Source organism: Takifugu flavidus, chromosome 8 (assembly GCF_003711565.1).
Source record: "Takifugu flavidus isolate HTHZ2018 chromosome 8, ASM371156v2, whole genome shotgun sequence".
NCBI classification, from domain to species: domain Eukaryota; kingdom Metazoa; phylum Chordata; class Actinopteri; order Tetraodontiformes; family Tetraodontidae; genus Takifugu; species Takifugu flavidus.
This window is the reverse complement of record NC_079527.1, coordinates 4,653,854-4,678,959: the sequence shown is the minus strand read 5'-3', so window position 1 is coordinate 4,678,959 and position 25,106 is coordinate 4,653,854. Positions and strand designations below refer to the sequence as shown.

Below are 25,106 nucleotides of genomic sequence, written 5' to 3'. Positions count from 1 at the left end.
GGATTAGTGGACGTTTACTTTGAAACTCGGAACCGGAAACGCGGGTGTTGTAAATGGCGGCGCGTCATTTGGTGAACTGTTGTGAGGGGGCGTTTTTTTTTTTTTTTTTTACAGGAAGACTCTGGACAAACGTCTACGTACGGCACAAATCAGTGACAAGAACTTTTTACTTTCCGTAAAAAAAAACACTTGAGGTCCGCGGTCATCTCTGGGGAGGATGTCCCGGACCCTGAGCAGCGCTGTTCGGGGCTGACAGGCGCAGCAGCGGGGAAGCGACGGAAAAGGGCTAATAGCACGCTGGCTACGTCCTCAACGTTCCAACGCCCTTAACTTGGGGAAAGTTTATTTACTCTTAATACAGCGTCGTAAAGAGCCGTTCTGTGCTCGCACGGGCCGGTAGATAAGCAGGTAAAAACGCCCAAGACCAGCACCAACGATGCTGCCAACCTGCTAGTTAGCATAATGACTATCAACAAGTACAGGTTGTGACCAGCGGAGATGTAGCGGAAATCAAAGCGGCTTCCTGTCGCGCGTGAACCCGACAACACGTTTAATCTCGTCGTCACAGCGCGCATCGCAGAGGGTGTGAAGAGGCGTAACAATTCGGACGGCGTCGTAGCAAAGTGGCGTTGAAGTGTGTTTGGTTAGTATGGAGGGACGGGAGCCAGGCGGCGGCAGCTCGGAGCGGTTACATAACGCCAGCAGATCGCGGCAGCACCTGAGGACCGTCACCTTCAGCTCGGCTCTGGCAGCGATCAATCAACACTCCGACAAACCCCCAAACTGACTGACAGACACACGGAACCGAGCTGCGAGAGGAAACACCGCCGGGGACCGACGATCTAACGATGGAGTCCAGTCGCCTGATAAACGGTGAGAAAAGGATCTGAGCTTCGAGAATCTGTGTTTACATGCTAGAAGTGGGATGAGCACGGTGCCGCGCGCGTGTGTGTGTCGTGTAGAAAGCAGCAGCGCAACAGGTGTGTGTGTGTGTGTTGTGTGTGTGTGTGTGTGTGTGTGTGTGTGTGTGTGTGTGGTGTGTGTGTGTGTGTGTGTGTGTGTGTGTGAAGCTTGAGGCCTGTAGATGTGCAGTGTTGGGCCGGGTCTTGTGTTGTTGAGGGCTCTTTGGGCTGGGATGTCTCAGCCTGTCTTCGTGCTCGTCAGGGCCTGTTTGGACCAGCACTGTCTGGACTTGCACCATCACACCTGTGATCGCAGTGTTTGGCCACTGGCTTCAGTCTGCAGAGCAGCTCGCTCTTATCTCCCGGGTGCTCACAGCAGCCGTAGATGCTGACCCCGAGCGTGCCCCCTCACGACGGCGCCGGACAGGTGGGCTGCCTGCGGCCCTTGAGGGCCACCTCCTTGACTTACCTCCAGTGTCCATTCAAAATAATCAGAGTACATTCGCATATGTATTGAACAATGCAGACCATATCTTTTAGTGGCTCTAAGATCAAATTCAGTTTTCTTTTTATGCGTTTAAAATACATTCTCAAGAGTCTGGAGAGCCTCTAAACCAGGGGTGCTCAATACGTCCATGGCGATCTACCGGCCCATCCCCAAGGTACTGTCGGTAGATCGCATGGACGTTGGCCGATCATCCGTCCCATCACTTGATTGATCTACAGGGCAGCCAGTCACATGACATCTGAATTTTGTTGACACTTAGAGCCGTTGTTTGCACATGCACACTGACCTAAGTGCAGCAAAGCTAACAAGCTAGTCAGTTCGTTACTGCTATTTTTACGCTTTTGGTTTTTTTTTTCTCTCTTAAACTTAAGAAAGGGTATAAAAATGAGTGGGGGAGCTGGACCAAGTAAGAAGAATAAAAGGTATCACTTTCATATGGAATAGGAGGAGGACTTTTTTTCACGATGACATTTGTAAAGTGCGTTTGCCTGATGTGCTAGGCTACCATCTCGATACCAAAGAAGGAAAATGTGGAGCGGCATTTTCAGACTGTTCATGGAAAATATGACACCGAATACCTGCCGAAAGGGGAAGTCCCAGTTGTTTTTCACAATGGCAAAAAATGTACATAGTTAATTATGTTGTATTAGCAACACATGCAGTTATGCATCATCGCATCCGTCGTCACCGATGCACCAGAAAGTTAAGCTGCACTTTCAGACCAGAAGTGAAAGATGCTGAGATAAAGCAGCTTATTTTGTAGTCTTTAAAGATGAAAAAGACCAATTCAGGATTGTAATCCAAACCAGCAGAGTCCAGAGGGCTCGAGCCAGGCGCTCAGTACTGACCTGAAACGCTGGGAATACTGGGAATTGTGCAGAATACACGTGCAAAAGCAATCTGACCACCACTGGAAGGAGAGGCAGCTACGCAGGAGTGAAGGGCAGAAATGATGAGACAGGTCTGGGTGAACCAGCACAGGGCAGAAATCAGGGGGTCAGTGGGGGAGCACTGGGAACACGGACGGGAAGGAGAGACGACCGATGAGTTTCCTTCTTTTTCTACCGTTTTCCACAACATTTCATCCATTAAATCACTTGCAGCAGCTCTTGAAGATGAAATACTCTCATATTTTTGTAATTCTGCGTCGTCTGAAGATGTCAAGGACTGAGATAAGAGGGAACTTTGCACCCCAGTATCAACATTGACTGCACCTTTGAGTATGCCACTACTCAAAGGCTAAATAAATGAATGGCTACGGCTCAGGATCGTTAATAAGATGGGGAAGTTTGGCTTTAGTCTGTTTTAGGATTGGAGCAGGTTCCATCCCAGGACGTCCAGAAGGGCACCGATGACCCGGCCCTGGTCGGGAGACAGATCCCCATGGAGACCATCTGCCAGCTGATCAGGCGCATGCTCAGGCCACACGGCCAGGTCTCCATATTTGGCAGTTCCGGGCCCTCAGGAGCCACTGGCGCTCTGTCCAGGTCTGGCCCAGACCCCGTCCGCTCTGAACACTCCTGATTCACATCTGGAGTTCCTGTCAATATGCAAAGTGGATCAACTTTTTAGTTCCAACCCTTAGACTTTATTTTCCCAAATGAACTCAGAGAATCTCTGTCCTGTCATTCCTTTTGAGCCGCAATGATGCCTCGTTCTGGTGTTCCAGACACGGTCCATCCCTCCATACTCTGATTTGCATTCGGATCAGATCAGTGGTGACGCTGCCCCCCCCCCCCCCCCCCCCAAATCAGGAGCCCATGTTTGAACGTGTCTGGGCTTCAGATGGATAAGTTGAATGAAGGTAGAATAGCAGCATTGTTACCTCTACCCGGTTCTGCCGTTTCGCAACATGTGGTTAATGTTAAATCCAAGGATTAGGTGCAAATCCAACAGAGAAATCACAGTCTGGCTGCAGGAATCAGGCTCTGCACTGACAGGAGATAAAAATCTGGAGACGGGCACCAAGCCCTGCTAGTGGCCTGGAGGTGTTCATCAAGCGTTAGTAAGCTGCGCCTAAAAAACATGAAATTAAATACCCACAGTTGCCATTCCAAAGCATTTTTTTTTTTAAGCGTCGTGAGTGTAATGACAGTGTAGTGTGTAATGACGGTGCGCTCACTTTCATCACTCGTACAGTTCAACGATGTGCATCAAGGGGGGGAGCAGCTAGCATCTTTAGCACCCTGTCCAGATGAACGTATCACAGTTCAGCCTGAGAGTGGTGCTTTTATCTCCTTGGATTTTATTGGCGCTTCACAAACACCAAATGTGTGTTTGAGCGCCACCAACTGGTGCGGTGTGTGCCTTTCCAGCTCTATCGCTGAGCATATCTTGACACTCTTTGTGCGGAATAAATCGAAAACAGCGTTGCAATATAAATGAAAATCTACAACACCATTAGACAGTTCTTGCCTGTAAAGTGTTCGGTCCAGTTAGCAGCCAGTGGCCCGCTTCCTGAACAGCAGGCCCAGCTTTTCAGCAGTAACACCTCTCCCACAGCACAGCCACAAAGGGGCGAGGATTCTGGCTGGGTGTGCACGCTCTAAACTAGGACACCTTGCAGTCATTGAGTCAGCCATGAACTCTGTATGCTCTGTTATCTGTAGCGTGTTGCAGACGCAGATATGAGGCCATCCAAGGTTTGGTTTCGTTTTGGCTGTCAGATCGGCACGCCATCAAAGCACAGCACTAAATGCCGTTGGTGTCGCCTTCTACTTTAGCTTTGAAGTGTTTCGGTGCGCTACACAACATTGTGTTGTGCTGCTGTGCTGCTGTGCTGCTCGTGCCGACGCAGATCCATCCTACAAACCCCCACAGACAATAGCTGCGTGATATTGTATTTCTATGTGTGCACAGCCTCCAAATATGTCTACACGATTCTTGTATGATAACACTCTCTTTGGTAAGGGACAAGCTCCAGATTTCATTAAGCTTTGAGGGGAAGCGGCACTTTCTGGCTGCATTTACTTCTGTCTGCGGTCGTCCATCTCTCGTGGTTACTGTAGATGAAAGGCCCCTCTCCATGGCGATGGTTTCCAAGGTGCTCGCTTGTTTGCATCTCACCTCATCCGGTGGTAATGGGGCTCATTTGCATGGCTGACTGGCATCTCTTCAAATGCTGCCATTCAAGGGTTCGTTGTGAGTTTAGGTGAGCAACATTTAGAGGACCCTTGGTTTAATACCAGGTGGAATCATGGCAGCAAAATGTGGAGAGTTTTAGCTTAGAAATGGGCCAGAAATATTAAAAACTCTGTGTTTGCTATGTTAGTATTTTGTAATACAAAAACTTGTCTATTACTAGGTGTGATATTAATTAGCAGAGGCACATTATCCTGGGGTTGTTACTTATTATCTAAAGGAAGTGACATTAGCAAATTCTGTGGCTCCGTTCAACAATTCTATTGAGGCTCTGCTAGAAGGATGTGGAATCAGCAATGACTGAATAATATTTAGATACCACTGACTAAAGAAATGACAACACAACGCAAAAGAATAATAAAATAAATGTAATTTTTGCTGTAATCTTGAAATATTTTCTCTTTCTTGCTTGATTTTAGCTATGGTTATGGACAACAGGGTCTAGAGCAGCTGTAATGACACCTCATGGGATCCTACGTAAAGTGCTCCAATCTAATTTAGCTTTATTTATATATTTTCTGGGGCTGAAGGTGAGTGTGCAGCGATGGAGGGAGTGACATCTACAGATAGACAGAGACGCACAAAACTACAGTGTACGTGTGTGTTTGTGTTTTACTTGCAAGTAGGACACTCTTACGATCTGTTAGGACGTGAAAGGGAATTTAAATTGATCTTTCAACTCAAGGACATTGTCACTTCAGAGAACTTAATTGTGTCGTGTTGTGTCTCTGGGATTGACCCCCATCATTCGTGCTTTCTTCTCCCCTTCAGCCATGGACCCCTCCATCACACTGTGGCAATTCCTACTTCACCTGCTGGATGACCAGCAGCAGCGCCATCTGATCTCCTGGACAGGTGAGGATGGAGAATTCAAACTGCTGGATGCAGAGGAGGTAGCACGTCTGTGGGGGCTCCGCAAGAACAAACACAACATGAACTACGACAAGCTGAGTCGAGCGCTACGTTACTACTATGACAAGGTAATAGTGAATCTCCACATGACAGAAACATGACCCACCAAAAGCTGAGCAGATAAAAAGGAGTTGCATAGAAGATCAGATCATTTTGAGTGTATCAATGCCAAGAAATTAGACAGTGTTCTGCAATTTAGGTCTTTTAAGAGAGATGTAGGTTGGAAGAACTTCACTTTTCCAGGCTGCTGCCCCCCTCGGTGGGAAAATGGGAGGATTTGTTCAGGCTTAGGGGTGCAGATTAATAGAGATGAAACCAACTCTGGTGTTCTGAACTATTTTAGGAGCAGAGACCAAAAAAACAACCTCATCAGGGCGGGGACAGGTTAGGCTTTCATGATGGGCCCAACAACTGAAAGGCAGTGTTGTTCCTTTACAGGGAACCCCAACTATGAAGACATTTAAGCCTGTTGTCCTGCTGTTGGGGTTGTTTATTACTGTCCGAGGCTGCCATGACACCTAATCCCCCATTGCATTGTGGGTCCAACTAGGTCAGACTGCTGTTCAGAACGTGCTCAACAACTCTCTCCTGAGTTTTGTAAGCTTCGAGATGATGCCGTGATAATCATTGTACCATGACTATGCTAAAATAAACGCCATTTTCCTCTTTTATATTACCGCTGACAGCTGCTGTGAAGAAAAATCACACAACAGACTGGCTCCCTCTTGGTAGCCATGGCAACACAGTTTCCACTTAAACACCATCCACCGCATCCCACTTTAGCCTCTGTGCCTCCCAGGTTGTCGTCAGGAGGCTCCCTCTCAGGCCCCTCATCACCAGCCTCGCTCTGGTTGCGTTCAGGCTCCATTTGGAAAGCCATGACAGCCACATTCATGTTCGCTATTAGCAACCATCACTTGTTCAGTTTTATCATTGTATTTGGCAGATGTGCACAAGCGTAGTCGATCACCGCTCCTGTCTGTACTGTAGCACGCCTCCCTGACCCTGTGTGCAGGTTCTCTCCCACTACAGGCAGAAGGTTTAAAGTCTTCAGAGTCGGGGTTCCCTTAAAGCCAATGTCTCCATTTGCACGGTGGCTAAAACTCGGCCAACAAATCATCATTTTTCAGCTTTCACAACGAGCTTGCTCTCAAGGAGTTGTTGAGGAACGTGCTGCACACGCTCTCCAAAAGTAAATGCAAAGATGAGGTTGTTCAGACAAACACAAAGTTGTCCCATAATATTTAAGGGAGGCTGCCGGGGCGCCGTTAGCCGCTGCCTTCCATGGGTGCAGACCAGGCAGGCAGCAGAGAGAAATTAGGTTGCAAGCAACAAGCTGGAGTCCGGGATTGTGACATTGTATCGTGCTGTTGTGGCAGACTGTCGGGGGATTACCACGTTATTATTTATTATCGCAGGATTAACTCGATGAGGTTGTCAGAACATGGACTACACAGCTGTTGTGAGGGATGCAGGCTGAGGGATTACTACCACCACTCATAATATTCCAGCTCTTTTATATACATTTATTGTATATATCGTTGTTGGGTTTACACTCTATGGATTCATTTGCATAATACTATATTTTGGCCCACATGTGCGTTGTGTGCGAATTCACAACGGTTGTGGTTTTTATTAAAAACCATAAAAGCTGAAATGACGCATCGTTAAATAAAGATGAATTTCGTCTTCTCTGCTTAGAGTATTTAAACATCTTGGTCTTAATCCTGACAGCCTGCAGTGAGGAGTGTTCAAATCGTCCGTCTTTTGTCATAAATGTAAAAGAAAAAGTGTGTGTTGAGACGTGGCAGTTGCACTTTAATGTTGCAGCTGTAATTCGGCACGGACCAAACCAACGTGGAGCTGCTGAAGCACGGCTGCACCTGTTTCTCTCTAACCTTCCTACTCCTCCAGAGCTGTGACATCACCTCTTTGATCTTGTACGAGCAGGCCGACCTCTGTGGCTCTGCCCAAGAGTTTGAGGTGGTTTTCTCTGTGGTTTCCTACAGCCTGCTGCAGAAATGCCGGTACTTTCCTGACCCCAAGGGTTAAATCGCTATGGTGACGGCCAATCTGACAGATGAGGGTTCACAGGAATCTCACTGGTCTGATGTTTGCAGATGATATTGTCGTCTGTCGTAGGAACAGGAAGGATGGTAGAGATGAACGTTCCACTTTGGGTTATTTAGAAAATATTCACTGCAACACAGTTTTTCTGCATCCGATTCTGTTTCATTTATTCCAGATAGAAATGACAGAAATGGAGATTACGCGGAAAGAATTCCTACCACTGATTTTCTGATGGGTTTCTCTTGCTGTGATTCTGCTTTCAGAACATCATCAAGAAGGTGAGTGGACAGAAGTTTGTTTACAAGTTTGTAAGCCAGCCCGACCCCTCCGTGGCCGAGGGGGCCCGCAGTGATGAGGAGGTGCTGAGGAGGGATGGCGCTAATCCCAACGGCCAACCCAAGAGTCAGGGAGCCTTGACCTCAGCTTGCCCTTCAAAGAGTTTAGCACAGGTGCGCTGTTTCGGTCATTTTATCGTGGCTGAACGAGACTGAATGAATCTTTTGTGAGTTGACGGGGTACATACTGTATTTAATATCCATATTTATTTTATTCTCAGCGCTCATCACTCAGTGCATCCCAGAAAAGCTCCCGTAACGACTACATGAAATCGGGGCTGTACTCCACCTTCACCATTCAGTCACTGCAAGTTTCACCCAATTCACAGCCAGTTAAAACAGAGCTGCTTCTGCAACAGGACCCCATCCCCAAGGTGACCCACATGCCCAAAGAGGTAAGGGTGCACGGACGGACGGATGGAAGGAAGGAAGGAAGGAAGTGTGTTCACAGATTTTAATTTCTTTCTCCGTTCCTGTTTCGTCTCTTCTCGTCCCCTTTTGCAGGTGTGTGTATTAGCAGAGTCTAAAGCTCCACCTGCAGCAGTCGGAGGTGTCGACTCCTCTCTTCAGGTTATTGTCAGTCAGCCGTCTCCTTGTCCAACTCCAGCTCTCAGCCCGCAGGTTCCTGCCAACACTGCCAACCAATCCCAGGTCAGAATGACATGTTGTGAGATACAACACCGGTTATTCTTCTTTTTCATCTTTAGTTCAGCTATATAATGTGCGTAAAGCTTCATCTGGTGTTTCTCCGCGTTATGGGAGGCTTCTGGAAGTCGCCACAGCCGGCTCCTCTAGATCTAGAGAAGGGGTGAATTAGCTGTCACACTTTTGCTTCACATCACCTTTTCATGTGAACAAGCTCCTTATATCCATCCTGGCTGGTTCACACTCAGCACGTTTACAGTCGCAGCATCATCAAGATCTTGTCAGAATTCAGGCCTTGTCCCAGTTCACACGAAATAGGAGAAAATCAGCTAATTTAAGGTTCCGTGTCCTCCCCACCCACAGGCGTGGATATGTGCCTTTTCAACAGGTTAATACCATCATTGTACAGTTTACATTACATACTTACTGTACATGGTACTTGTGGACATATGGTGAGCAACTTTCCTGGATCTTTTTGTTCGGGGGGGTTGTGGAGTGTACAGTAGTAAACATACTGACTCCCTCACAAAGGGGGGAAGAGGATGAGGATGTCACTGTTCACTGGACACCACATACATGAAGATAGCAACGCTCTAAAGTTGACTGGAGCTACGTGCAGTGACGAAGATTTTAAAAAAAGTCTTATATGAACAGTTTGTGGTAGCTGCTGCTTGTTTTCTGCTACAGTGGCGCTTGGGTCTGAACCCGCGCTTCAATGATGGCGTGCATGTGGCGGCATTTTCTCACGTTGACTCCCCGTTTGAGTGTTCTTGGTGAAGTTAGTTTCCCGATTGACAGGATCAGCAATTCTTTACTCATCTCATCAACCACTTCTTCTCCTTTTATTCCCAGAATCCTCCAGATCCCCCCCAGATTTATCTCACCAACGTCGGGGATCCTCCCTCTCTTATTCCTCTTGGGCCCGTGAAGGGGGCAGGTAGTTCCCCCCTACAGATGTCCATGGGCCCACAGTTCCAACAGCAGGACAGCTGCGGGGGGGCCGCCCATCCTGTCAGTTTCTCCACACATTCCCATTCTTCTGCCCAGCCCAGCCACCACTCGCCTGTTTTCGTCATCATCAACCCCCCGGCCCCACAGCAGCAGTCAGCGGCGGCAGCTCCGTCTGCTACGTCTGTTCCTCCGCCTGCCATTGTCACCCCACCCACTGAATGTGCCCAACACCCCATCATCATCAAGGAGGAGCACCTCCCGTCGGAGGAGGAGCTGCTGGAGATCGTGTCTCTGCAGGAGAAAAGGGTGGAGGAGGTGAGACGGAGTAGATGGATTTAACTTTTTGACCCATGTTGTGCTATTTAAAGATAAGAGTGAACATTTCACTCACAGAAATGTAGTTTAGGATTTGCATTCTTTGCATATTTGCTCATTGGTTTTTGCCTCCAGGTCCCTCAGCTGATCTTTGGCCCAGCAGAACCAGACCCGCCACTTACAATCATAGAGAGCCCCCCCCCTCCCAGCATGGCACCTGAGCCTGAGCAGCTGTCTTCAGATAAGAGTGAGGGTGAGGACGTGGCCACAGCCATCCAGGCCTTGCCTTCCGTTTGGGTTCATGTATTAAAAGACTGGGTGTTATACCGGTTCACCGTTATGGGGATCCACATCTGAACGTTTGGATCCCAGGGTCGAACTCCTCGTTTGCTGATCTACTTTGGTTAAACCTGGCTGAGACTTTTCAACAGGATCTGTACAAACAGAATGACGAGCTGTGCATTGTATTATACTTTTTGCTTTAAGCTAAATCGTCTGCATAGTTCACCACCTGTGTTCACATCGGGGGGCTCAAATGTCACTCTGGCGTCGCCATGGATACTGTCCTCGTCCTTGCTGATTTGAGATCGGCCTCAGTCTGAGGTGAACGTGCGTCTCTTTCAGGTCCCTCTGCTGGTCAGGAAGAGGCCTCCTCGGCTGTCACGTCAGCAGATTCCAATCCTCCCAAACCAAAGAAGCCTCGAGGGCTGGAGCTGCCCTCGTCCCCCTCTCTCTCCAGCGTTCTCTCTCTGGATAAGGTCGGCCGCGCACGCTATTAGAACAGGTTTGCGAGCAGGTGTTGTTGTTTTAATTGAAAGCCTGAGACATCGCTTGTGTGTGCAGGTGAACGCGGCGGTTAACAGTTTATTGGCCCCGGGATCAGCGACCAACACGCTCACTCCATCTGTCATCACCCCACATTCTTTGGTAAGCTCTTGTAATCCGCTTCAATAGCACATAATAAGCTGTTATAACGATTACTGATGGCAAAGAAAGTCAATGAAATAAAATCGGATCTACAAATGAATCTTTATTCTTTAATGCGGAGTTAAGTTAGACTTTAGACCTGGAAATTTAGATTATTCCATTTATTTTATGCTTTTTTTTCTTTCTGCCTGATGATTTATGCCTTGATTCCATTTGATATATTAAACAAAACCAGGATTTATTTATTCAAACATATATTGAACAAATGTGTTTCCAATGGTAAAATCCAAAATCACGTCATCATCAGAAACGGGTAAACTGCTGTATAATTGAAATAAAACAACTTGTTCTAGGTTATTTCACATTAAAAGATGAGTACTTTGCTCTGTAAACTTTGCTGATCCTTGCAATCATCATTGTGAGTTTGGACCTCTTCCACCTGACAGTTTCAAATGATCAATAATAAATCTGGTTTCCATCCAGCAAAATTCTCAGCCTTGATCAAGAAGATTTGTTGGGTTTGGACTCTGAACAATTGGAGCATGAACGACAACAGAAACTCACGAGACAATCACTAGAAAAGTGACCCGTTCCTCAGGCATGTGTAGCTAGCTAGCTGTGCTGCTAATGTCGATGGTGCAGCCCTGTTCACGCCCTCCTCACCTTCGCCACTGTGATATATGAGGAGGAGGAGGATACCACCGTGGTCTCAAGCAGATGCACACAAACACTGATTCTGAAACTATGAAGCCAGGACTGTGTTGAAGTAGCTCATGAGCTCGCTGGCTTATTTTCTTCTGTTCTGTTTTTAAGACACCAGTCTTGTTGACGCCAAGTGCTCTTCCTTCTACGATCCACTTTTGGAGCACACTGAGTCCCATTGCACCGCGCTCGCCGGCCAAACTCTCCTTTCAGGTAAGCACCTGTTGTGTCCATCTATTGCTCAGCCGCAGTTAATGTGAGCAGTGGTAAACGTAGGGCGAAGCTCTGGGTTTGCGGGGGCGAGTACAGGCGACATTGTGGGACCCAAAATGTGAAGGTTGTTTAAGGTTGGGGATCCAATGTGGTTCAGGTTAAAGCCTCATTCATTCAGGTGCGATGTCAGAGTTGCGTTTGTGCTTTGGACAGATGACGATTTGACGGCTGTCTCTCTGTCCGTCCTCAGTTCCCCACCAATGGCAGCAATCAGATTCACATCCCAGCTCTGAGTGTGGATGGCCTGTCCACGCCTGTGGTCCTGTCCCCTGGTCCACAGAAGCCCTGAGCTCCACGTCTGCCTTACAGCGCTCGTCCGTGGGCGCACAAATCGACTCCTTGAAGATGGTGGATGGTTTGGCTTGGAAAGCCCTCCACTGGAAACCAGCAGCCCTCCAGTTTCCAGTTGCTGACTATCAGAAAGACGCTTGCAGCTGGACAGATGTTGCAGTCTGCTGGATGCTGGAGACGCCACAGCCTCCTTTAATCTCTTCTGAGTGGAGAGAGCAGTCGGATAATCTGTGCTAAAACTCTGAACCTGTCTTCAGTTTTTAGAGACAGGAAATGGAGCAGGTCGGAAGCACCTTTTTGAGTTCTTACTGGAGGACGGACGACTTTGATCTGTTAATCCCGTTGAAAGACAACGATATTTTCAGGAAAAGAATTAAGACCTGAATCATTTGTTTTGTGTTTATGCAGATTTGTCAAAACTATTTACAATCTAAATGTGTATTTTCTTAGAAGCAAGAATTCTGTGATGATGATGAAGAGTTTAGCTTGTGGACGGGCTCGAGGGGCTGGTCAGAATCTTCACACGGCCGTTTTTTTTCTTTCTCTGTGGAGAAATCTGTTAATTGTCTGAGAGGAAACTGACGGCGGGACTGATGGACCTGTGGCTTCATCACAAGTGTTTATCATTCCAGACTTTATTTTCTACTTCTGCTGATGGAAGCCGTGGCGTCAACCGTGCAGCAGGTTCTCTTTGGGCTGGCGTTCAGCCACCAGTGTGGTTTTCTTTCCCTCTCAGACTTTCATCAACACTGACACTTGCTCTAATGGCCAAGCTGACCTGAAGCTACCGTGGTTGGTTAGTTAGGGTTTAACACCAAGTATAGCCTCTGAGGTGAAGCGCATTGAACTGAAAACACACTTTTGTATGAACTGACACTCAGTTTGGTTCTTCTTCTTTTTAAAAAAAAAAGAAAGACTGTTGTTGTTGCCATTGCTGTATCTTAACTAGCTGAGCTCTGCTGCAGCCACGTAACCTTACCTCCTTGACTGTTGCTAACCTGCAGGTTGTTGGTGCGAAGATCCCTGTGCTGACGTGCTGTTGTGCTTCTGTGTGTGATGCCGAGGCTGCCGACACATGCAGGAACTGAGTGAAGCTGAAAGCTTTGGCCGCAGCTCCACGCTTTGGCGTGAAAAAACAATCTCCTCCTTCATTTATCAGCACGACATTGGATGTAGCCCAATAAGAGGCGTTCTGTTTGTCATCATAAAGATTCTACTGTTTTCAAGTAGAAAATAGAAGAATTTGGGAGTGAAACCCATAATCGAGAGTATTTGAGCCACTGGCAGGAAGACATGATTGAGTTGGTCTTGATCTGTCGAAGGCAGCTCTGGAAAGCTCTAAAGTTGCCCTGAAACGAGCTGTTTTGTACCATTATTCACATCGGCAGTCATTTTAATATTTGCATGAGGTTCTAAAGACTCGTCAGGTTCCCTGTTTAATTGATCTGACATGAGACCGGCATGCCAACACCTTTTCAGCCTCAGCTCAGTTCCCGGTGGACTTTCATTGCCTCAGCCAGTACCTATCTAAAAGCAGTGCCAAGCCATTGTCTCTGACCGCTCCCTTTTACAGCATGACTATTTTTCTATAAGTGATGGTGTGTTTTTATCGTCTAGACATTTTACGGAGCCTTAAGAGATTTCTGAGAAGGATTCAGAAGACGGGCGACTTTCTCTGTGCAGCTGGTGATTACGGTGATAAAACAAAGCCATTTCCCACAAATACTTGGACATCCTTAATGTAAAGTTACATTTCTCTCACCAGCAGCACATAAAGAATGTTACTATGTATCCCGATGCATTGAATTCTGGGTAACAACATTTTTGTAACGCTTTGCCGGAGGTGCAGTGTAAATAAACGACGTCCTGGGTTGTAAATTCAGATTGTTGAAACTACCAAAATAATTTTTCAAATTCTCCTTGAATGTTTGAAGTCTGCAGACACATTTGAGACAGAAACTCTGGATTCTGTCAAACACGATCCAAAAATCTACCCTGGACAGTAAAAAAAATGAAAGTAGGGCGTCCTCTCTCCTCTGTCCAGTTCCCTGCTGTTCTGGGTTGGTCGAGCTCTGTTTTGACACCCTAAACTTTAACATGGGAGCAGAACCGGTGCTGCAGTCCTGTCCAGTATTTTATGCTCCAATCATTTGATGTATATTGGTTTTAAGGGACCAGGTGGCTCAACAAGGTCTCTTTCCTGTGCGCATCAACTCTTTTCTCCAGGGCGATGAAACGTTGAGCGTCTTGGCTGCTGCTGCCAGGTGGTCGGGGACATTTCGGACCCGAGACTTTTCAATGCAGGTGGCTGCTGACGGTAACCTGACGTTACAGGGGACGTGTAAATGTTCTGATGCCTCATTTGCGAGCCTCTCGGCAGACGTAGGTGACCATCCAAAAGATTTTAGTCTCCTCGTCTATGCAGAAGGCCTGAAATCGGTGATTCCCTTCTCACCAAAGTGTCGAGCCGTCGGCCTGACCTTCCTTAAACGGGCGCCCGGCGACCCGTATGGTTGCCACGTGTTGGTATTCCACCGTGCGGCTGATGCTGCGTAAACATCTAGGGCGGCAGCAGCTGGGAGCTTTCCTGTAAATAAATGTAATGTGAATGTAAAGATCGACTGCATCTATCGTTCTGTGTTTTACGGCCTGACGTGTTCTCTGTGCCCCCCCCACCCCTCGGCTTTGTCTGAGGAATTTACGGGGCAGGGCCTGCTTCCGTTGCCCTGACAGGGTTCTCAATGTTACGCCTGCTCATCAGTTAGGCGAACTGAGGCTTCAGCATTTTTATGGACTCGATTCAGTTTGTGAAAGATGTTCTACAGATATTTCCGTGCTTTTGTAGATATGGAGCACAATGGAGGCGAATAATAAATCTATTTTATTCTCTACAGCCTGGTGTGTTTGATTCCTGACTGATCCGTGTGGCTTTCATCCTGCTGGAGGTTGTAAATGTACGTTGAGCTGAGGCTAACGCTAATGTTGCTAATGGAGCCTTTTCATTGGTATCAGTTATTTCCTCGTGCCGACGTGAGGGAACATTAGCAAAATACGAGACTCAATTGTAAATTGTCTTGTTTTTCTATTTGGCAACAGTGAAAAGAACATGTTGTTGCCCTTCAGCTGTAATTTCAGTGTTGATCCAGTCTAAGTTGTGTTTCCCTGTAGTTTTTAATTTTTCACATTCTAAAATTTGTTAATACTTTATTTACTTTGTTCAGAAACAGTGGAGTTCAGGCATCATGAGGACCTCAGAACTGGAGCGAGCTGGTCCACGTTTTAGCCTCTCTGCCAAGCTGTGACTCACCTGCTCCTCGAATGACTCCTGTGGAGTGGAACTTACTGGACATGCTGTCCTCAGATCTGATGACAGCATCTCCAGGAACATCACACCATCGTTCAGGGACTTCAGTGCTGTGGTTGCGGCCCCTCATTACTTAAAGGGAGAGCTTACACCTGTTATCTGAGTTATTAGTTGGATCAGAACATCTCTCCATGGAGCACCACTGGTGCTGACAACGTCCCTTAGAGAGAGAGAGAGAGGAGCAGCTCACAGAGAACCGACCTCCTGAGTCAATGTTTTCTTTTCTGTAATGAGCGTCACCATTTTTACATAATAACATCACACAGTTCCTGCCAGTACTTGCGTAACCCAACACCGGAGCGTAACCCAATCATTTGTCTATTTACTACACACAAACACACACCACTGTACTTCAATCTTTGTGAGGACTTTCAAAGCACAACAACCATCACAGCCGACCCCGGACCCTGAATTGAACCCAGTTCAGCCCTAAAACCACGTCTTAACTCTCAGACATCCCTTTGAAGGAAGGACAGGCTAAAATGTCTTCATTTCTCAAAAATGTCCTCGCTTTCCTGCTATAGAATGACTTCATTAGTTCTTAGTATGTAGCAAATCCAAACACACGCACATACATACATACATACATACATACATACATACATACATACATACATACATACATACATACATACATACAGCTTCATAGGAATTATTTACATTTTAATCGTTGTCTTAGTTGCATTATTTAAGTTGAAAACTGCTGAGGAAGCTGGTGCTGGAGATGAAGAGATGCGTGAAGCTCATGACAGCGTGGAGAGGATGGATGGAGAGGGAAGTACAAAGAGAGGCCGAGTCATTCGGGAAATCTGGAGCATTACGTCATGTTAGCGCCCCCCCCACGCGCCCCCGCCCCATCGCCTCTGCGCAGCATCCGGGCTGCGATCGCGCCGTCGTCCGCCCTCAAATCCTATTGGCTGCGCCGGAGTCAGCTGCTGGGAACCGGGCAGGGGAGAGAGAGAGATGCTGTTAAACAAAAGCTGCTGCAGGATTCATTTTTATCACAATTCGCTTCAACAACACCCGGAAAAGGCCGACATTCCGTCAGACAGTCGGTGTCGCGCCTGTTGTCCTGCTGCGGCGCGAGACGCATCCGCCGCGCGGAGGAGCCGGAGCCGGAACAAGGTGAGGCGGCCGTCCTCTAACCTGCCCGCACGCGCGCTCCATCGGGACGCCTGGCAGCACCGCTCGGTGCCGAAGGCGCGGATGTCCGCAAATAAACCTGAAACCATCCAGACAGTTTCTAGACTAAAGTTATTATGTAAGCTCAGCTCAGGCTGTGTTACAGACCGCAACAAACTTGTTCTGTAGCATTATTACTCTTAAATTATTTAATGTGCATATGAAAATGCAGCATAATTCATCACACCATTCAGAATGTGGAGTTAAAAATGAGCTAGCATAGCAAATGGGCTATTTTTGGAACATTTTCATTTCTCTTTTCTTTCCTTCCCACATTAAAAAATGGGCATTTAAAAAAGTCTTTGGATCTTCGAGTTGGACTGGTTTTAATAATGGCTACATTTATTCTTAGTCTTTACTATTTTGACAAACTTTGCTTTGTTTTAGTCTTTTTAACTTTTACAAGCCAACCTTTACTCATAATTATGGAATTACGTACAAGGTTAGCAATGTTTTGACTAAGACACATTCAACTTTACCGGTAGTTTTCCCGGGTCTGTAAAGCCTCTCAGTTGTGTAATGTCTCTCCTCTCGCGGCTGTATTTAGACCATACTTCTCACGGCCTCTGTTCTCCGCTCTTCACTCTTGGTTTTGTTGTTGAGTTTTCACTTTCCTTTTGTTTTCTTGTTTTCCTCCCTTGTTTGCTTCCTTTCACTAAAATCCACAGCTGACTCCTTTGTTCCTTTCTGCTCCTTCTTTGTTCCCCCTTTGTTTCGCCTCATCTCTCAGCCTCCCATCCTTCTTCTGGTGTTTCACCTGGTCTCTCTTTCCCCACCTATCCCTACCTTGCCTGTCTTCTCTCTTGCCCGTCTTCCTTCTCATCTATTGATTTACCGTCTCTCATCTCTCCCCCTTCCTTTTCTCACCCCGGCTCTCTCCTCCATTCTCTTTCTATCTCACCTCCATGCCTCTTCTCTTTATCTCACTCCGCTCTGCAATCATCTCCCCTCCAGCAGTTGTCTCCTCCACTGTTCTTTCCTCCTATCTCCTTCTCTCGTCCCCTCCTCGTCTCGCCCGCTGGAAGACTGACACTTTTGTTGTGAAACTGTGTGTGAAGATGAGATAAAGTAGGTCAGACAGTGTCTTCGCTTTAGTTATTCCTCACAGTGGAGGATTCCACAGTAACAACCAGTTGTGTTATAACAACCGCGTTGCTAAACCTTCAGATAGGTTGTGCCACTGCTTGAGATGATTGTTCAGATTATTTTGCTGTTCCATCTACAAACTGACTTCATCAGATGATGTCTTGACACATGAAGCATCATCTGGTTGTGATGAGGTCACAGGTGGACATTACCTCATCCAACTACTTGATTACACATTAGTCTACAATAACTAGTGTAAGTGGTAGAATAAATAATAAAGTAAAACTTTGAATTTCCCATCATGTTACCACAAACAGGACGTTAATGACTTTGTAACCAGAATATAACCAGCTTGACATGGCTTTCACATGATCGGTTTAATCGGTTGGAATTTTGCGAAGTGAGACTTGAACCCAGTCAGAGTCAGTTCTGATCACTTCCTGTGTTTCTGTCTGACAGGTCGTCGGTGCTGTCGGACCTTGTGGCAGAAGATTCCGCTGCAGTTAAACCATCATCGCATTTCTACCTCGCTCCCAGAGCATCATGCACTTCGTAGTCCTTTTTTTCCTCCTCGCCCTGGTGACCTTGTTAGTGCACGCCAGAGTGGGCGGGGCCAGCGAAGGTATAGCAAACCCACGTGGAGATGTCATATTAATATATCATGAAGATAAATTTAACCCAGATTTAAAAGGGAAGTGTGGCTGAGCGCAGTGTGTGTTCCGTGCTGCAGGTAGCACGTGTCCTCTGCAGTGTGTGTGTGAGACGAGGCCCTGGTACACACCTCAGTCTGTGTATCATCAAGCAAAGACAGTCGACTGTAATGAGCTCCGTCTTCAGAGAGTACCAACCAATATTTCATCTGACACGCAGGTACCACCTGTAATAATAACGTTGCACCATTTTGGCTCATTTAGCTTAAGACACAAGCATCACTGATGTTGAATTAAGAAGGATAAATTGAAACCTGGCAAGAGAAGCACAACCTTAGCAATAAGTGGTTGCATTTGCTGCACAATAGTTGCCTTCATTGCGACCACTGAACTGAATGAAGGAGGTTACAGATTATAGACGCACACGCTCACATTTTGCAACACACAAATGCCTTTTAAAGATGTACCACACACACTGAGATGAAGTATCATCCTGAGACAGGCGTGATGCTGCTATATGTGCACGATTTACATTAAACTGGAACTGGAACTTATGGCACGCTGAAGAGGGTGCTCAGACTCCCTCTGACCATCGGTCTTGATGACCTGTACTGGAAAGTGATCGGTTGCGCTGCACTGTATCATGTAATCAGATTATGAGTATGAAAATGTGTTTCAGCTGCTGCTGCTGCAGCGCAACAACATCTCCTCCATCACCACTGAGCTACAGAGCCTCAGTAACCTGACAGAGTTGGACCTCTCGCAGAATCACTTCACACAGGTACACAGGTGACACCAGGGCCCGGGTAACCAACAAATGTGGGACTCCATGATGGGAAAGGGCTCTTCCTCTGTCTGCTCAGGTACGCTCGATGGGTTTGTCTTCTCTGAGCCAGCTGGTGACTCTCTACCTGGAGGAGAACCACATGGAGGAGTTGGATGACTTTGGTTTGATGAACCTGACCTGTTTGGAAGAGCTCTACATCAATCACAACAGAATCTCTTCCATTGGCCCCAAGGCCTTTGCTGGGCTGTCCAACCTGCTACGGTAACTCTGGAGTGTTTTTGACTTTAACTGCGAGCTTACACGGGTTTCCTGCTTCCCAATTGTGTTTGTGATGACGGGAAAGTTGTTACGGCAGGAAAACCGAGTCGACTGGAAGACTTGGTCCAAACTTATGAGCGACAATAAACTTTATTTCATGTTCATTTTTATTTCTTAGATGCCATTTCAAGTCTAGAATGAAAAACTTGAATAATTTTGGCTTTGTTTGTTAATTAGCGATGAAGCCCCCCACCTGTCAGAGTTCTCTACATTAATGTTGCTGATTGACTAAATGAGTGTTGGGGACCAACAAAAAGGCAAATAACTTCCAACAGTTGCCCAACGTTGACAGTTGTGTTGAGGCTTTCATACACAGATGAAGAATTTATACAAAAAGATGTTTTCTTTAATGTACAAATAATTAAAGGATGAGCTTTAATCTCCTCCTCTGCTGTACGGTCACGTCTATAATTGTCTCCTACACCTTTTCGACAGTGTTTCCGTATTTCTCTCCTTCGTTCTGTAGGTTGCATCTCAACTCTAACAGACTAGTAGCCATTAACAGTCAGTGGTTTGAGTCTCTGCCATCTCTGGAGATCCTGATGATTGGGGAGAACCCCATCCTGGGACTGGAGGATAAGAACTTCCTACCTCTTTCTCGGCTCCATAGCCTTGTACTGGCTGGAATGGGACTGAACTCTGTCCCTTCTGCTGTCTTCCACGGCCTCGACTACCTGGAGAGTTTGTCCTTCTACGACAACCGACTCAGGTGTGTCTCTCTTCTGTCTGTTGGTAGACTTACACGTTTAACCTTCCCTCACTGGACGATATTTTTACCGACAGGTCTGTTCCTCGGGATGCCCTGAGTGCCCTTCCCAATCTAAAGTTTCTGGATCTAAACCGGAACCCAATCAGCCGGATCCAGCACGGAGATTTTCAAAACTTTCAGCATCTAGAGGAGCTCAGGTAAACTCAGAAAGTCTAAAATTTGGACTATTGAAGTTTGATGCTGACCAGAGAGGCCCATCCATCTGGATGGAGGTCACATACAAATACAGCAGTTGCTGCACAGTCCACCAGCATAACTGCTCAGGAGCCACATCATCCTGTGTTTGACAGAATCACCGGGAACACGAAAACCAGGAAGAAAAGGACAAAAGTTAAATTCAGGCTTAAGTTGTTGCTCAAAGGGGCAGTCAAAACAACACATGTCCAGATTTTTGCACAGAAGGTTCTGGTAGATGAAGTAATTGTGCTGATTCTGCTGTTTTCTGTCTTCAGTCTCAACAATATGGAAGAGCTTCTGATAGTGGAGAGGTTCGCCTTCCAGAATCTTCCCGATATGGTCAAACTAGAGCTCAACAGCAACCCACAACTGTCCTACATCCACCCACAGGCCTTCAGGTGTCTGACCTTCTGTCTGTTTAACATCAATTAAAGAATTCTGTATTGTTCTTGAACAGATTAAAAACATTTCTTTTCCTCTCGTCTCTCTACCTCCCCCTCAGATACCTGCCATCCCTACGGACTCTCTTCCTCCACAACAACCAACTCAGCTTCCTCTCTGGAGCGATCTTCTCCTCCCTCCCCTCCCTGGAGGAGGTGTCTTTGCACTCGAACCCTCTGCGATGTGATTGCTGCTCCTCCTGGGGACCCCACCTTGGCAACCAGTCACATTTAAAGATCCTGGAGTCCACCACCACCCTCTGTTCCTCTCCCCATCAACTGGTGGGTCGAGAGCTGCGGGAGGTGGTGGCAGCTCGATGGGGGGACACCACTGGTGGCGATAGTGGAACAAACAGCTGTCTCCCTCAAATCTCTCCTTATTCCTTCCCACCTGCCATTAACGTCAGTGCCGGGCAGCCAATTACACTGGAGTGCTGGGCAGACGCTGACCCTGCCCCCCAGTTCTACTGGGTAACACCTACTGGAGACAAGGTGAGCTGTTGCGATTGCTTGAAGAGGCCTCCCACCGTGGAGGGTTGGATCAGTGACTGAGTGGAGACCGAATCGTGGAGCGCAGCTCATAATCCCATTCACTCTTCGCGCATTTAAGGCACATTTTGGCTCAATATTTGTATCATGGAAGGAAGCAGAGATCCATTGGCTTTCATTCTATCTGATTTCAGTATTACCACACTAAGCCTTTAAAAATTGGTTGCGTGATTTATTTTCTTTCCTGGTTTCCTCTGGTCTATACAGGTGAGTTCAGAGGCAATGGCTGCACCGGACTCATCAAAGGAGGGACACGAGCCGAACAGCCGAAAGAGGAAGCATCATATCTCTGAGTCTGGCGTGTTGGTGATTGAACATGCGGAGCCTTCAGATGCAGGTGGAATTTGTTGTCAGCCTTCTAACGGCTCTCTGCGTCTGAACTGATCTAGAGTTGATCCTTACCGGCCCTGTCTTTCAGGCATATATACCTGTGTAGCGTGGAACAGGGAGGGGGCCGACACAAGGAGCCTCTCCATGTTTGTGGACTCAGTTGGTGGCCAGGCGGGTGATTTAGGCTGGTGGGACGGAGCGCCAAGCAGGGAGCAAAACTGGCCAGGGAACTTATCTGATTCGGCGTCCTCGCTGGTGGTTGTGGCGAAGGTGCAAGCTTTAACCGTCTTCTTGTTCCCTTTTAATGCCTGGAGCTGTTTTTCTTTATGATGTATCTGAATCACTCTTTAACACCGAATAAACCTGAATTAAACTTCAGATGGTGGATGACCAGTCGGTGGTGTTGGAGTGGAAGTTGTTTCCCAACCGGGAAACCTCGTCGTCGGTGGAGGCCCAGCAGACACCTCAGCTGTATCTGCCCCAGTGGATCAGCGCCACCGTGCACATCAACAATCCTCAGATAAGCTACACCACCAAGGTGATTATAGTAGTGCATGTTGGTGTCATATTTGGCATTTTAGGTAAACGCTAAATACAGGAGAGAACCTAAACTCCCTTGTGTTGATCAAGTGGAGGCCCAGTTCATGGTCCTGCTAGGCCAAAAAGAGAGAGGCCACTCTTTTTAAGTGTTACCAGTTTAGCCAGAGAAGTTGAATGTGTAAAAGACGGGTAACAGGTGACCTTTACCAGCTTAGACCCCACCTCTGCAAGGGGGGAAATGGTGTAATAGCTTCACCCCCCCATCTCTCTCTCTCCCTTGTCTTCCCACCTTTCTCAGGTTCCAGTGGATGTCCAGGAGTATAATTTGACTCACCTACTTCCTGCCACAGAGTACCGTGTCTGCCTCACCATTTCATCGTCTCCCCCTGTAGCAACCACCACCTGGTTGTCTCCTAGCCCCTCCCCCAGCCCCAACACCTCACCCTCCTTTTCCTCTCCTCTCCACATCTCCTGTGTGAACATCACCACCAAGGAGGCCGATTTCTCTGTGGAAATGGCGGCATCACGGCGAAGTAGCATTGCAGTCGCGGCTGTTATGGGCTCCATGTTCGCTCTGTCCATCATGGCACTGCTAGTGGTCTACATAAGCCGCCGTGCGCAGCAGCACAAGTCCTGCGGACACTCGCTGAAAAAGTACATCCAGCATGCCACATCCATCCCTCTGAATGAGCTGTACCCACCACTCATCACACTCTGGGAAAACGAGACCGAGAAAGACAAAGACGACAAAGAAGATGAAGAAAGAGAGGTGAGAGAAAAGGAAGAAAAGGCAGGGGGCAGTCAGATCAACACCAACAAAACGTACATGTGGTAACTGAGAGGCAGCGGGGAGGAGGGAGGGTTAGAATCAATGGAGCACATGAGGAGGGGACAAGGGCGGAGAGGAGAACCTGGATGGGTGAAGGTTTACCAGCTAATACAAAGAATATTTGATTTCCTGCAGACGCTGTCCAACAGGACGATGAGTAATTAAAATCATCACTGTAGCTGCATCCAGAGACGGGGAGGTGAACTCCATCACAGCCCCCCCCCCGCTGTTTGTTCCTTCAGTTCACCAACCAACAGACTCTCTCCTCCTCTTCCAAAGCATGTGTCAGACGTCCTCTAATGCCACCCTCACAGGAACAAGCAGTCCAAGGCAAACACTTGTGAATGTACACACCTGTAGCACGGTTCAACATTTAACACAACACCAGCACTGAACTTTTCTGAAAACAACACCTCTGTACAAAGCTGTACTCACCACGCACTGCTCTGCTCACCTTCAATACCCTCACTCACTGCGTAGCATATACACGTAAACATAGTAAACAAAGAGACACATGAAAGTTCCATTTCACTTTCACTTGTTATATGGCACTATTTTTATATTATTAGATTGTGTATGTGTGTTCATATATATATATACACACGTATGTGTGTGTGTGTGTATGTGTATATATATATATAAATGCACATGGTGTGGAGAAAGAGAAATGAAACAAAGATATTATATTTGTCTATTTTCTTTGAACAAGTTCTTTTCTCATTACAGTTAATGGCATGTTTAGATTTTACTCGTGCTCTGCTGGCTCATCAGCGACTTATATGTCATCAAAGTTTAAATTAGCGTTTACGTGTACATAAGATATCATTTGGGATTCACAAGCAGAAGGAGGCTGGGAATGTACTTCAGTCACCAAAAACGTTCTTTTTAAAATATTTACTCTATCCTCGTGAAAAATGTTAAATTTGTAAACAATTTTACTGAATCAGCGAAATAATGAATCACGATTTATTCAGATCATTGAGAATCAGCCTGAGTATCATTTTAGTTATTTGCTGGTTGCGATCAACATGCATTGAGTGGTTTTTGATATTATATTATAGAACTATTCCTACTTCTCCAGCAGCTCTTTATTCAGCCCTCGTATGTCTAACTGGAATTTTCAGGTCAATTTTGCTCAAAAAAGGTGTCTTTTCGGGTGAATCTTTTACACTGTTGAACTTTCACCTAATGGCACACTGGCAACACAGCCTGGATGCATCCCGGTGGCGTCTGAGTCACTCTTGTACATACACAGGTGATCCACACATGCATCCTGCTGCGGAAGGACTTTGCCAGCACTCAGCACAGTGCAGGACATGCTGAACATGATTCTCTTTATTTATTTATTTATTTATTTAGTGCACTGTTTGGAGGCTTGCCCACATTTATTGTAAAATGTTTTTGTAAATTTTTATATATATATAAAATAATAAAATATATCTGTACCACAACCTGGCTGCAGTCAGAAAGAAACCAAATATCATTCTTATTTCACCCAAGATTGAAGAAAACTTAAAGTGCAGATGGAGAAAAATAACATTGTTTATTTGATTATTATTTTTATCATCATTAATAATGATAATTAGCATACTAATAATGGTATAAATTACAACAACAATAATAAATTAGATTCATATAGTGTGTTTCAAGATACCTGGGGATTTTTTACAAAAGCAAAAAAGACAAAGACGACAACAGACAGGACCAACTACAGCGGTGAGCTAACTGAGTAGGTAAACGTGGTAACTTTGGGACTAAAACCAGGGAAAACAGACAGGTTTTGAGGGCAGATTTGAATCCAGGGGATGGGGCAGGATGTATCTGTTAAAGGAAGAACCTCCAGAGGGTGGGGACAGCTACACTGAAGGCTGCGTCCACAAAATGCATCCGCTGGTATACTGGGTGGAGAGCAGACCCACAATGGAGGCTGGAGGCTTCAGGATGGAGTGTGTTGGTGGAGGAGGCTCTTATAGGAGAGACTGAATCTCACGGGGAGCCAGAGAAGGTGGATGAGAGTGGGGTGATGTGCTGAGAACCCTGAGATCTGGACAGACTTCAGTACGTCCACCCCGAGCAGGACGCTATTGCCGGAGTCCTGATGGATCCTGACGAA

The 25,106-nt window shown here is 46.7% G+C and overlaps 2 protein-coding genes across 4 annotated transcripts; both read left to right on the top strand.

The window, feature by feature from the left end:
• Positions 1-97: 97 nt before the first annotated feature.
• Positions 98-14,865, top strand: elk1 (ETS transcription factor ELK1). 2 transcript variants are annotated; one of them, XM_057040234.1, is made up of 11 exons: positions 98-873; positions 5,323-5,531; positions 7,797-7,982; positions 8,090-8,263; positions 8,373-8,519; positions 9,366-9,779; positions 9,915-10,026; positions 10,404-10,537; positions 10,623-10,706; positions 11,520-11,621; positions 11,872-14,865. In XM_057040234.1, exons 1-11 carry the CDS (start codon positions 849-851, stop codon positions 11,968-11,970), a joined length of 1,686 nt encoding a protein of 561 aa, XP_056896214.1. In that variant the 5' UTR covers positions 98-848; the 3' UTR covers positions 11,971-14,865. The 2 variants fall into 2 exon arrangements, with proteins under 2 accessions (XP_056896214.1, XP_056896213.1); XM_057040233.1 differs by having other exon boundaries at positions 9,915-10,032.
• A 1,401-nt stretch (positions 14,866-16,266) lies between these two features.
• si:ch211-180f4.1 (uncharacterized protein LOC100144405 homolog) lies at positions 16,267-24,444 on the top strand. 2 transcript variants are annotated; one of them, XM_057040228.1, is made up of 14 exons: positions 16,267-16,461; positions 18,064-18,226; positions 18,335-18,474; positions 18,934-19,035; positions 19,118-19,302; positions 19,826-20,068; positions 20,143-20,265; positions 20,581-20,703; positions 20,808-21,237; positions 21,502-21,631; positions 21,713-21,894; positions 22,004-22,162; positions 22,463-22,933; positions 23,129-24,444. In XM_057040228.1, exons 2-14 carry the CDS (start codon positions 18,148-18,150, stop codon positions 23,156-23,158), a joined length of 2,397 nt encoding a protein of 798 aa, XP_056896208.1. In that variant the 5' UTR covers positions 16,267-16,461; positions 18,064-18,147; the 3' UTR covers positions 23,159-24,444. The 2 variants fall into 2 exon arrangements, with proteins under 2 accessions (XP_056896208.1, XP_056896207.1); XM_057040227.1 differs by having other exon boundaries at positions 22,463-24,444.
• The last annotated feature ends 662 nt before the right edge of the window (positions 24,445-25,106 follow it).